The sequence below is a fragment of the Diadema antillarum genome, unplaced genomic scaffold (assembly GCF_040938485.1).
Source record: "Diadema antillarum isolate AM-2024a unplaced genomic scaffold, OU_Dant_1.0 seq00001079_RagTag, whole genome shotgun sequence".
Classification (NCBI taxonomy): domain Eukaryota; kingdom Metazoa; phylum Echinodermata; class Echinoidea; order Diadematoida; family Diadematidae; genus Diadema; species Diadema antillarum.
Genome location: NW_027271901.1, coordinates 159294 through 171411, shown reverse-complemented (window position 1 = coordinate 171411; position 12118 = coordinate 159294). Strand labels below are relative to the sequence as shown.

General features: G+C 41.1%; 1 protein-coding gene across 1 annotated transcript in view; it reads right to left on the bottom strand.

The window, feature by feature from the left end:
* LOC139743426 (sodium-dependent dopamine transporter-like) overlaps positions 1-12118 on the bottom strand; it is a 44119-nt gene that overhangs the window by 18952 nt on the left and 13049 nt on the right. The window contains exon 3 of the mRNA XM_071653911.1: positions 2382-2570. Within this exon, the coding sequence (XP_071510012.1) occupies positions 2382-2570 (189 nt within the window). The remainder of the gene's footprint in view (positions 1-2381; positions 2571-12118) is intronic.

Genomic DNA, 12118 nt, shown 5'->3' with positions numbered 1-12118 from the left:
CTCATGATTATGTTCATTTTGAGTGATGAGCGCTATATACTTTACCCCCTAAGATCTTTCATTATCTGGTTTGCTATCAAGCTCCAGTGTTCTCTCTTCTCCTACATGCCTCTGATTCACCTGTCCAAACTCTGCAAGTTTCCGTGGACAGCCCGCTAAAACTGAAGTTTGTTGATAATCCAAGGGTCCTAATAAACATCTATCCGATCCCCCCACCCCCTCCTCAATCTCTCTTGTTTAATGTCTCTCTATATTGCTCACCCCGTCTTACTTCGCAAATTTGTACGCTAGTCTCAATTCATTCCCATCTCATCATTTCTTTTTGTTGCAGGCTGTTTTCCCTCCACTCTCTCCCTCTCTCTCTCTCCTTCCCATAATCTGTCTTTCCCCATAACTCTCCCCATCTGTCTTCGCTTTGGTTTTGTTTTGTTTTTTCTTCTCTTTGTCCCTGCTCGGCTCTTGGTATGCTCTGGGCGCTTTTAATCAAACACAATTCCCCGCGGCGGGGGGTCGTCTCTTTTTATCGATTTATGATGATCACGGAATTAATCGTCGCGCGGATTCGATGTAAGCGGCCTGCAAATTGATGCACATGTTAATAATCCACAGCGGAACAACTCCGTTCAGTGTTTTGAAGCCAGCTCGCGGCCCGCTTGTCTATATAGTACAGCCGAAAAAGAGACAAAACAATAAGGCATGATGCTCACAGCTTTGGTTCGCCATAGTTAGTCAATTAGACTAGAATGTCTATCGATTGTGAGTATATCTGACCGAGGTGCTTTGCTATTCATGACTAATTTGTGCTCAACAACGCCGAGTACGAGTTAGAGTAAATGACAATTAGCCTTAGAAAAACTGACGTGTTCATGAAATGATGGCTGCTGATTTTTCATCAGCTAAACGCCACTAGCTGCCCGTCCTGTTCCCGCTATATCGTCACCTCCCGACGAATCGAGGTCGGGCGAATCTAAACGAAGCGTGGATGCAATGATGCCGATCTCATATGTCAAACTCGATCAATGTTGAATTTAGAAGAAAAAAAAAAGATCACCAGCGACATCTCGATGACATCGTCACAGTGAAAACCCAGAGTCTGAATTGCTGTCACGTCAGAGCAAAATTAAGAAATTGCAATCAAACCATTAGCATGTTACTTCGATCGCATCTGTAGGGGTTATCTACATTGCTATTGCAAAGGATATTAGATTAATATCTATATAAGGAGACTTTCATTCCCCTCGAGAAAGGTGAAGTATTTTATCAAAATGGCAATTAGCACAGAAGGCCTGTCATACTATATTAATGAAGAAGAGGCTATGTGTACTAGTATAAATCAGGTTTGCAATGGCGTATACAAAACAAAATAAAAACCACTGCTGTATTTAAGTGTGCCCTGCCTCGCCACGAGACCTGTGATAAAAATGCTTCAGAACCCTACAACACTGGACACTGCTTGAGAGACTTAGAGATAACCCTAGGTAGTGATATACATTCTCATTTCCGTAATGGGCGCCATTCAGGATCATTACTTTGTTTTCTTAGAGATCGTAGGAATCGTATGCCGTTTTCTGGGTGAATTGGCACGCAGGCTACAAAGTTACTCATCCGAGCCATGCCCGCCTTGCTCCAAGAGTGAGCTAAAGGAAGGAGAAGGTAACTCGACCGGCTCACTGGAGACTTTTCCATCTGTGTGGGTTTGTCCATAAAACTAGAAGTCATGAATGAATTTTGCGCCTCAGCTCCCACATTAGCCAAGACACCGCATGTTAAACCAGCACAAATCAATGATCGTGTTCAGACACATTTAAATGTATTTCTTGCTTCTCAATTAACGTAAATTACAATTGCAAATTTAATTCAATTTTCTTCACGTTGACTTTTATTCAAAGCATGGAGTTATTGTGTAGTAGCTCCATGGTCAAAGTGACTCGTGATCTCGTCAAGCTGTGTTTGAGACCTACGTCTGTGCGAGGGATCATTAGTTTATATTAGTTCACGCATGCGCGTACATTATGTAATGATATGTGACGAATGTACATTGTTTATCTTTCATAACTATACACCGTGCTACACAAACGGTATGGCTTTAATACTGACATATCTTGACGCCTCTGGGCTACACTGAACCATGCACAATTAAAAGGTACAATGAATCATACGTCGACAGTATTAAATTGGGATGATAATGCTAAAGTCTATAAAACCGGTTACCTAAAAGCGTTTTCCTAAAAGGACACTGCTATATCAGAGCCTCGGTTATTTCATCGTTCATCCGGTATAAAATTCTTTCTGGAGGGAGTACTGGTTTATGTTAGCCTTCGTGGGGTCCTCCTCAATGGTAGAGGGCGCTGCCGTAGGAGTCGTACAGGAATAATACTTACCGCCTCCATTTTTGTAGCACATGTATGGAAAGCGCCACACGTTGGCCAGATCGACACAGAAGCCGATGACGGAGAGAAGAAAGTCGATTTTCCCGCCCCACGTCTCGCGGTTGCCGCTGTTGCCCCGGTCACGACCTGCGACCTCTGACCCTGCGTCCATTGTCACCTCCATCAGTTTGCCCTGGGCCGCTGAAAATCAAAAACAAAAACAAAAACAAAACAAAAATGAATCGGCATCGATTTTCTTCTCATGAGAATAGTTGTTAAATTTTCATGGTTCACAACTACATGTAGAAATATTACGGACTCACAATGAATAAAAGGTGGAAGAAAAAAACAAACAAATAAGCGCTAAACAGAATAAGAAGGGAATTGCATTTAAACTCAGCGTTATTGAATTTGTCGTTCAAACATTGTTTTCAATGCCAATACCAATTTTAAAATGAACGACATGTTATAAAAATGAGAACTGATATCAGGTCTGGAAACGTATGTTGTTTTTCACTTAGAATGCATCAAGAGAAATGGCTACGGGTCAGAAGACTTACAGCATGCAACAAAAATGGGGGGGGGGGGGAGAAACAAATATTTAGTGAAAGAAAAAAAATATTCTGAAAGGGTGAAATTCCTGAGCACATGCTTTTTTGTGTGTGTGGATCAATTGGCGTACATCCGTCTGTAATTAGGCCAGCATCCTTATATCAAGGAACTTAACAAAAAAGTGTGTAATGCACACCTTACTTCGAAATCTTTTGGGGAAAAAGTAATGTTTCCTGTTAAACATTTACTACAATTTCTTTGGAGTGTCCAATTCAGTTAAAGGGGATGGCTAGTAACTGATTCAGTGGGAATCAGTGGGAATGCTGGGGGATGATTGTTCCAATCCTTGTGGGATTCATTTAAGAGTACATTATATATATATATTGTTGGTGTGAAAATTATTTGCTTCAGAATGGTCTCATATTCAAGTAATGAGCAGTTTAATGTTTCCAGGTTAGCATGCCTGATACAGTGACGGGGCGATCGTTAACAGGGCCGTTAAGAGCTACATGAATGACACGGAGGAAGCAAGGAACCCTATAGCCCCCTCCCCCTCCCCCTCCCCCCCCCTCCCCCCCCACCCCCCATGTCGGGCAATGCGCACCTGCAAAAGAAGGACTTTCCCCCTGAGATTTTACCCAGGTCTCCACATTCCCGCCAGTCGTCACTTTAGTTCGAATTTGTTAATGTGGGTAGGAGGACAAATTTCTCATGACTATGCAGACGATGTTACTACACCCGCATTTGTGGCTGCTTTTTGGTAAAAATGCAATAAAAGAACGGAGATGCACCTCTTACATTATTTTTTTTTATTAAAGATATCAAAGCTGCCCTGCGTGAGATTCTTAACTCAAGCAGATCCCTTATCACTTCTCGTTAAGAAAACTAGAATGTTGCATACCCTTTGAGCACACAGTCAGATAAACACCACAAACGCACATATACACTCACACATCGTCACATATTATAGGCCCTACATGTCAAGGAAATGAACATGGCAACACTGATAAGATCGGGTGCATGTCGAGAACTCACCGGGGTTTCGAGGGGGTTGTCGTTTGTTTGTTTTATCTGTTTGTTTGTTTGTTTGTTTGGGGGTTTTGTTTTGCTTTGCTTTGTTTTTTGATAAATTGAAAGGGGCTACTCAGCACATTGCTCGAACCACAATGCAATTTCCATAACCATTGATAACGAATCAAGGAGTAAGAAGAGTGGAATAATAACGGCGTTTATAATTGAGGCATGTAAAACCCCGGTCACATAGCGCTATTACGGCTTAATCACGGCCAAAACACGTCAAAAGTGGTCTCCCGTGAAGTAGACGATGTTGTTCGCGTTGATGTCGTAGTTTAAGACGAGCTGCGGTCGATTTATAGACGTGACAGGACGCGAGGAAAAATCTGAACGGCGTCGGACGCGGTAAAAAAGTTTATGAACTGCTCAAAATTTTTATACCGCGGACAACCACGGGCGGCACACGTGGTAAAGACGTGCAACACACGTGAAACACACGTGATAAATCCGTGTTCCGGCAGTGATTTAAAACTTGGGGAGACGCGGTAAAGACGCGCAAAGTTTAGCGGTCTGTCACGGGCAGAGCACGGTCATCTGACGCGTGGTTACGCGTTGGTATCACGGGAAATAGCGTGTGTTTTAGCGGCTTATCGCTGACAAATGGATTTTTCCGCGTACACGCACGTTGCTGGGACGTGGTTAGCCGTGCTTAGGCAGTGCTTCAGCAGTGGAACAGCCGCCAACGGCCATACCCCGTATAAAGCACGGCCAAACCAAAATTGACCACAAAATTACCACTTACGACCTACGTCCACCAGATTTTCATAACTTTTTGTTATACGTGGTTTGGACGTGGAGTGCTGTGTGACCGGGGCTTAAGCTGTGAACAATGGTGAACGACACATACAAAATGACCGGATGATGGTAACCCCCACGTTTCATGATGCGTGCAAAACAACGCATGCAAAGCACTGTATGCTGCGGCAAAAACAGTGTCTGATCTAGAAAACACCTAAATATGGACAACGCGTAATAACCCGTTTGTATACTGCCAAACTGCTGACAAACCTTTGGAGTGTGTAGTCAATGGTGGGTGGCGGAGTTCTCGTAACATTGATTCCCGTGCAATATTTTGTGGTTAAAAGGCCACACGAAGGCAATGTCGACCAATCATAATCGTAATACCAACGCACTATTCGCCAAAACTTTCTGACACTTCCCTACCTAGTATCGATGCCAGTCATCAGAAAAAAAACACCTACCTAATGCTGTGCATTATCATAAACGCTCGACTGTCCCTAAGGAGAACGCAAGACAAAAGCTCTTTTTGCAAATCCTTATAATAAAAAAAAAATCAAATTCGTGCCCTTTTATAGACTCTGGTTGAACATATACTTTCTTACGATCACTGTCAACTAATACAAGGCAGTGTAACCTTAACTGTGTCCCGGTATACGCACATCATTCTACTTTAGACTAGCAACTCAAACTGTTACCTCTTTAATAGGACAACTTTTTGGCAACGAAAGCCATCTTTCGGGGAAAAAAAAGAAATGAACCACACGAACACACTTGTTTATTTTGTCTGTTAAGTTAAAGTTTCATGTCTCTTGCTAATAATGATTACGCGTGACGACGATACACATTTGATCTTTGCTCAGACATGTTGCTTGGAATGTGGGACAGCTATACACAATACGTTTCCTGACCCGAAAGCAACTTTTTCACATTGCGGGTCTCACTAATCCCTGAAATGTGGAGCAAACCTAAAGGAAGGAGATATCAGTAATGTTGGACTTGAATTCAGACGCCATTATGCGGTGTCTGCGACGGCATCAAAGAATTAGAACACTCGCAGCCCGAATTTAAGATCTAACGTTCGTTACCTTTGCCCATTCAATGAAAACAAAAAATAGAAGAGAGTTTCTAGGGAACTAGCATCAGACCCTGGATGTGTCGTATTTTGAAGTAGTAACATTATTCTGGGACACGATTACAAGAGCGGTGCGGCACGCAATAATGTAGGCTAGAAAACAAGCAGGTGAGCCTACAGAATCAGTTATTGCGCCCCAGTCTCGGAGAAAACAGAAGAAAGCCTGGACGCCCGCGGCTAGCAACCCCAAACTGAATGTAGAGACGAGTACGCGAAACGCGGCGCGAAGGTAAACTGATCTGGTAAAAGGACGCCGACGCAACGTCTTATACCCCTCGGTCGCGCCCTTGCGGCTACCGTACAATTTGTGTCACGCCTTTGGTTACTGTCTTCAATCGGATGAGAGAAATCGAAGTCCTCTTTTTTTCTTCTTCTTCCTGTTTGCTAATTATCGTTTCCTTCATAAATATTCGCACCAAACCTTCAGCTATGGTCAGGAATTGACCGAAAATTGACCAGGACTCTCTTATTGATTCTTTTTTAAGACTCTTTTTTTTTCGGTCGGACTAGGGTTCTCCTGGAGGAATGCTTTGACTCGCGTGTCTGCTTTAAACAAGCTTCATATAAAAACACCAATTAGTGGCTTAATATCTGACGCACATGAAGTAACTTCGCCCCACGCGGTTGGTTACATTTCATTTAGCGACTAAAAACACATCTGACCGGGACAAATGATATATTCCCAACATTTCCGAATTCGTTAATTGTGTGCAACATGCAAAGTGAAAACTGAAGTAATAAAACACCGCATAATTGACTTATAGCAATTAACAAAAGCGTATACTAGTTAGTAGTACATGTACTACATTTTTTACATATGGATTGCCGAGTAAGCCTCACTGTCATAAGTTTACAAAATCAATGTTTCTTGTAATCCAATTAGTACATCAATTTAATGTACATCATGCATTTATTACATGCATGTATTTATAATAATATATTACACTCTATTCACAGTGGCGGATCCAGGGAGGACCACAACCGGCGCACGCCCCCCCCCCTTATTTTTTGTTGAAACAAAAGAAATAAAAAGAACAAAATGGGGGGGGGGGGGTGCGTGCGCCCCCCTTTAATTTTGTAAACGCGCCCCCTCTTTACGGAATTCCTGGATCCGCCCCTGATTCATACAAGTTTAGAACAATACAATGTTGGAGCATTGGTAGTGACAGAATCTATTCCACTGTAGCTTTTTGCTTTCAGTCTTTCAGAAGCGATCTCTATGACGGAGATACTTTAATTCAGAATGCCAGCTACCTTTATTAATCTCTTCCATAAAATAACTGGAAAGAGCTTCTCTTTTATTGAAACATAAAATAATGATGGAAAAAACGCCCAAACTAAGTGACACACAGCATTCTCTGTGTTTAGAAAGAGATAAGGCTGAAATCGTGAAACAAAACTAAAGGTTTCATTAAACCAAAGTTACTGCATAGCCAGTACCTGTGTATATCGATCACCAACCAAGCCAGCAGGAAACTCATTAAATCGGGCAATGCCAGTAACTGCTTCTTCGAAACCTGTGCTCTCATTACTGCAGTCCCCATGGAAAGTGTTAACGCGAATAACAGCGCAGTGCAAATCGTCAATTAGATACAGATTATGTAAATTCGATACTCCATAATCACCTCCCGGCACCCTGTCCAGTGAATTCCATCATCCTAATTTTGCTTCGTGCTTGTTAATCATGACTCCGTCGTATGGTCTATGGAATCTGATCAAGTGTTAAAATACGCAGTGCCGCATGGACAATGATTATAAACCTATCTCAAGCGCTATTAAAGTTGATTTAGTTTGCCTTATGATTATAATAATACACAGTGGCGATGTGTCTGACAGACTTTGTTCTACTTGTTGATCTCTGCTCATTTCATTTTTACCGACTTTCGAGTGAAACTATTATACATGTTGCCTAATCATCTCCACTATATTTTAACACTGAGAAGCATTTATCGATTTGTCTTGTCAATTATCGAGGAGGGAATCGTCAGAGAATATTACGTAACACTAATTAGTGTCTATTAAATTGGAAGGGAATCAAAAGATGGTTAGGAATAAAAACCAATAACAAGGAACGGGGCGCTGACCTGCGCAAGTTGAAATAAACTTCCGGTGAAGCAATCCCCAAGTATGGTTGATATAAAGTAGGTAAGGTTGTTTTGTTTTGTTTTTGTTTTGTTTTGTTTTGTTTTGTTTTGTTTTGCTTTGTTGTTGTTTATTTTGTTTGTTTAATTTCATAATGAGCAACATGTGAGAAACAGAAGACGCCTAGTACATCAGAAATATGCATGCTTCCACAAGATTTCTTTTTTAGACATGAAATTCTCTTATTCTAGTCTGATGTGCTCAGTTACCAGATGCAAAAGAGATGAAATATACTGTATTGTATTTTCCTAATGAAGTGTTGGTGATGTGTTTTGCACTCCAATTTCAGCTACACTTTAGTAAGCACAGTAGAGTCAAACAAAAACGTCATTTGATTGAATGATGAATTAACAGTTTTGCGCGTTTTCATATAACGGGGATATCCGTCACACAGTTTTGCAGTCAAAGTTAGTGATGTTAGTCTTCTCACCAGTCTTCCTTTGAGTTGCAAAGATATTTGCACAAAATTCTATACTTTCGAATGAATTCAAAGAGAAAAAGCAGGTACTTTACCTCAAAGCATTCCAGAGTTGTAATGACTTGGCAGAGACAATAACCATGTTCTCAAAAGAAGAGGATCGAAAGATTTTATCTTTTAGTATTGCATAGTAAACCGATAAGGGGAGTTGGAGGCCTTGCCATTAATGCCTTATTTCCTTTGAAAATGCGACTCTGGCTAATGCCATGGAGTTCGAGTGAAGCTTAAATATATTTCACACATTTCTTACAATTTGGTGATCTTAGATGTAATTTTCAGTGCTCAATTATTCTAACTTTTATCATATCTTTTTTACGCATACTTTTTGTTTCTATGTTCCTTTGATTTGTAATTCCATGAGCACCTCTTATCCCTATATCTCTTTGGTGATGCCGGTGATATCCTGAATTTTTGCAGTTGTTCGATTCTGACATAGATATTAATAGATATTTCGAAAATACATCATATCACAGTGGTAGGAGAACCGTATACTCAATGCTTTATAGGGTACTCCGAAGTAAAAGATATGACTTGAAATAAAGGCGCAAAGCCTGCGACTGAATAGTGACACAGAAAAGAACAACAAGTTGGTGTGAAAACTTCGGTGAGAAAGTGACGCCTGGCAATTAAAGTAAAATTTCTGCAGAGGTGCGGACATTTCGTCTCCTGAAGATATGAAAAGACCGCCACCGTAAGTATCACTATGATCTCATATCCATATATATATATATATATATATATATATATATATATATATAGTATTATATAGTATATTCTGACAACAAAGAGGGTCTTTAAAGATCAGTGAAGTAGAGGACTGGTTGAATCATTCAAGCTTTGCTATAGGCACGGAACAAACAGTCCCGCCGTTTACGCGTGGACCGCACATTGACGTGATGTGAATACCCCATACAACATCACGTAAAGTTTAAAAACTTTCGGAAATCAGAGCCGGGCTTGCATTTTCATGTTGAAGATCTGAGACAGTGTCAGACTATGGAAGGCAATGAAGTGATCATATTTCAAGTGTTATCACGATGCGAGCTATAGTAGTAAACACGATCCACGATTATGAGATACGGCGATTGTGGAGAAGTATGCATTGTTCGTGTACAAATTGGTGCTTAAAGAGTTAGGTATCCTTTGAATTGAAACTTTCAATTTGACTTCTAATGAACACTCTTACATAAAAGACATGGAACAACAGAAAAAAACCCAAAGAAGAACTTTTAACTACTGACATTGGTGTCATTTGTAAAAGGAAACAGATGTTATTAGTAAGTCTCAGTGTGCCATTTGATATACTTATTTTGTTATAATGAATATGTTTCGTTTTGTACAAGTTATGAAATTCCATTATAGACTCTTATGGACTGCTTATTTTTCCTGTAATGAAATTAAGCAGAGCCTGCATAAAGGAAGCCAATGATTTCCAAAATGAAAAGGAAATACAATAACAATGTCGTCTGGTTTGGGGTTAATGTTTTTTTTCCCTTTTTGTTTGTTTATTTGTTTATTTGTTTGTTAGTTAGTTTGTTTGTTTTGTTTCTTTGCTTGTTTTGAAGCAGGTATCCAGAAACTAATCATTCGACGCATCTCAGCTTTCTAAATTCAAAAGTGCCCATCTCTTCCTCCAGACAAAAGAATGCAAATATGTTACAGGGTTTATCCATTTCTGCAAGTACTCGTGTACTGGTACTCGTATCGCAAAACAAACACTGATATTGCAATAATGTCTACCTGAGGCCAGAAAAAAGGGGGGTGGATCGGCACACTATAATTATAACAGGACCCTCTTCAAGAATGTCCAAGATTGAAAGAAACAAGATTTATTTTCTGGCAAGTAATTGATATTTCAATGTCGATATCCCCAAGGTAAAGATATGTTCATATAGTGCAAAGTAAATAACGAAGATAAGAATATCAGAACCAACTGGAAACAACGGCACGGTGCCTCAATAACGTGCCGACGTTTTTTTTTTTTTTTGTGCTGGACTGAAACTTTAAGAGCAAACTCTTGGTGAAGGCGTTGATCCACCGTCGTTTAGGCGAGCCTGTGTCTTCTGCCGCGGCTCTACGACTCCCTATTAAGCAGGTATGTGGCACGCCGCTACTGAACAAATTTACTTTCTCGCCAATGTCATTCACTCCACTGCCTGCCCGCGTAACTGGCAGACATGACGGGGGAGCTGTCTTGTAAGAGTCCGCTGTTCTCTCTTCGGTTCAATATCCAGCGAAATGTGGCCGCGTGTCAGGTGAACACGTGTCCCTGACAATGGCGCACATTTCCCAATACTCTCCCAGTCCCCCCCCCCCTTTTTTTTTTTTGATCCTGTCATTTTTCTCTGGCCGCCGACCGATATTTGTCGAGGAGCTGCGCTCATTTCCTCGCCCGTGATGGCCGAGAATCGATATCAATATGATATCGTGTAAGTGATACGCGATAATGTTGATAAATGCAAGATTTTTCTCTCTCTCTCTCTTGGCAAAGTAAGTCCATCTCGTATGATCGGAGAGGACGGTAATCAATTCTTCACAAGGTTGTGTCTTCAAATTCGAACACGCTGATCAGAATAATTAGTGCCATTCTGAAAAAGGGGGAAAGGAATCCTTGTCCTGACTCGATAAACAATGTCTCAAAATTTGATTAAAAAAAACAAAAACAAAAACAAATTCTAGATTGGGTGTTGTGCATAATGATGGCCGTAAAATGTACTTTACATATTGACGGGCCCTTTCTGTATGTGTTAAACAGTTGTTTCATGACTTTCAGTGAGGTGCTCCAATCATGTTTACAAGCATGATCTTTACCATATGAACAGACCATTCCATAATAAAAACATTCTGTAATTTCCCTCCGTATGTGTATCTATACTTGGAGTTATCTATACTGGTAGCTCCAATTTGGCGCGATGCGAAAATGTCCCGCGCATGAAGTTGCTGCTATTCATGCACAGTCGCAGAGGTGTTTTCAAAAATAAACAAAACAACTACGTTATACAACTTTGAAAGAAAACTATTCTTTATATGAGAGTATGCTAAACTGCATGAATGCCACTGACTACTAATCTCTGTAGTTGGTTGTCATCACTAAGAGGAAATGTGTCGGTCGAGAGGGAAATATTAAATTGTTTTTAACGATAACAGCAACAAGAAAGATAATTAAAGTATCTACGATATCAGCCTTTCATATCGATCAAATTGGGCATGAACCCACTCAACGTTCATCTCCTGCGCAACCCATTCCGGCGCGCGGTCCGCGCGATGTTCTCGATTTTTTTGTTCACCTAGTTTTCTGGCGCGCTGCACGGCAGGGCAACGCTAGGGTCTAGCTCACGGCTATTCGGTGCATTTATCGATCTCGCGCGGGACCAACAAGTGATTATTCTGCACCGGGCCATGTATTACCATCTATTGAGCAGACGCCATCTTGTCAGAGGGCAACAAATCGAGGAGGAAAGCTAGAGGGAGAGACAGAGGGTGGGAGAGGGGGAGAGAGAGAGAGAGAGAGGACAGGAGGATTGAAGGAGGAAGACGGGCTCCACCCAAGTTTCGCCGTTTGAGGATTTCTGCTATATCACCACATGCCCGTGCGGTTGAATGACGCAAAAAGACATGAAATTCGTGAAT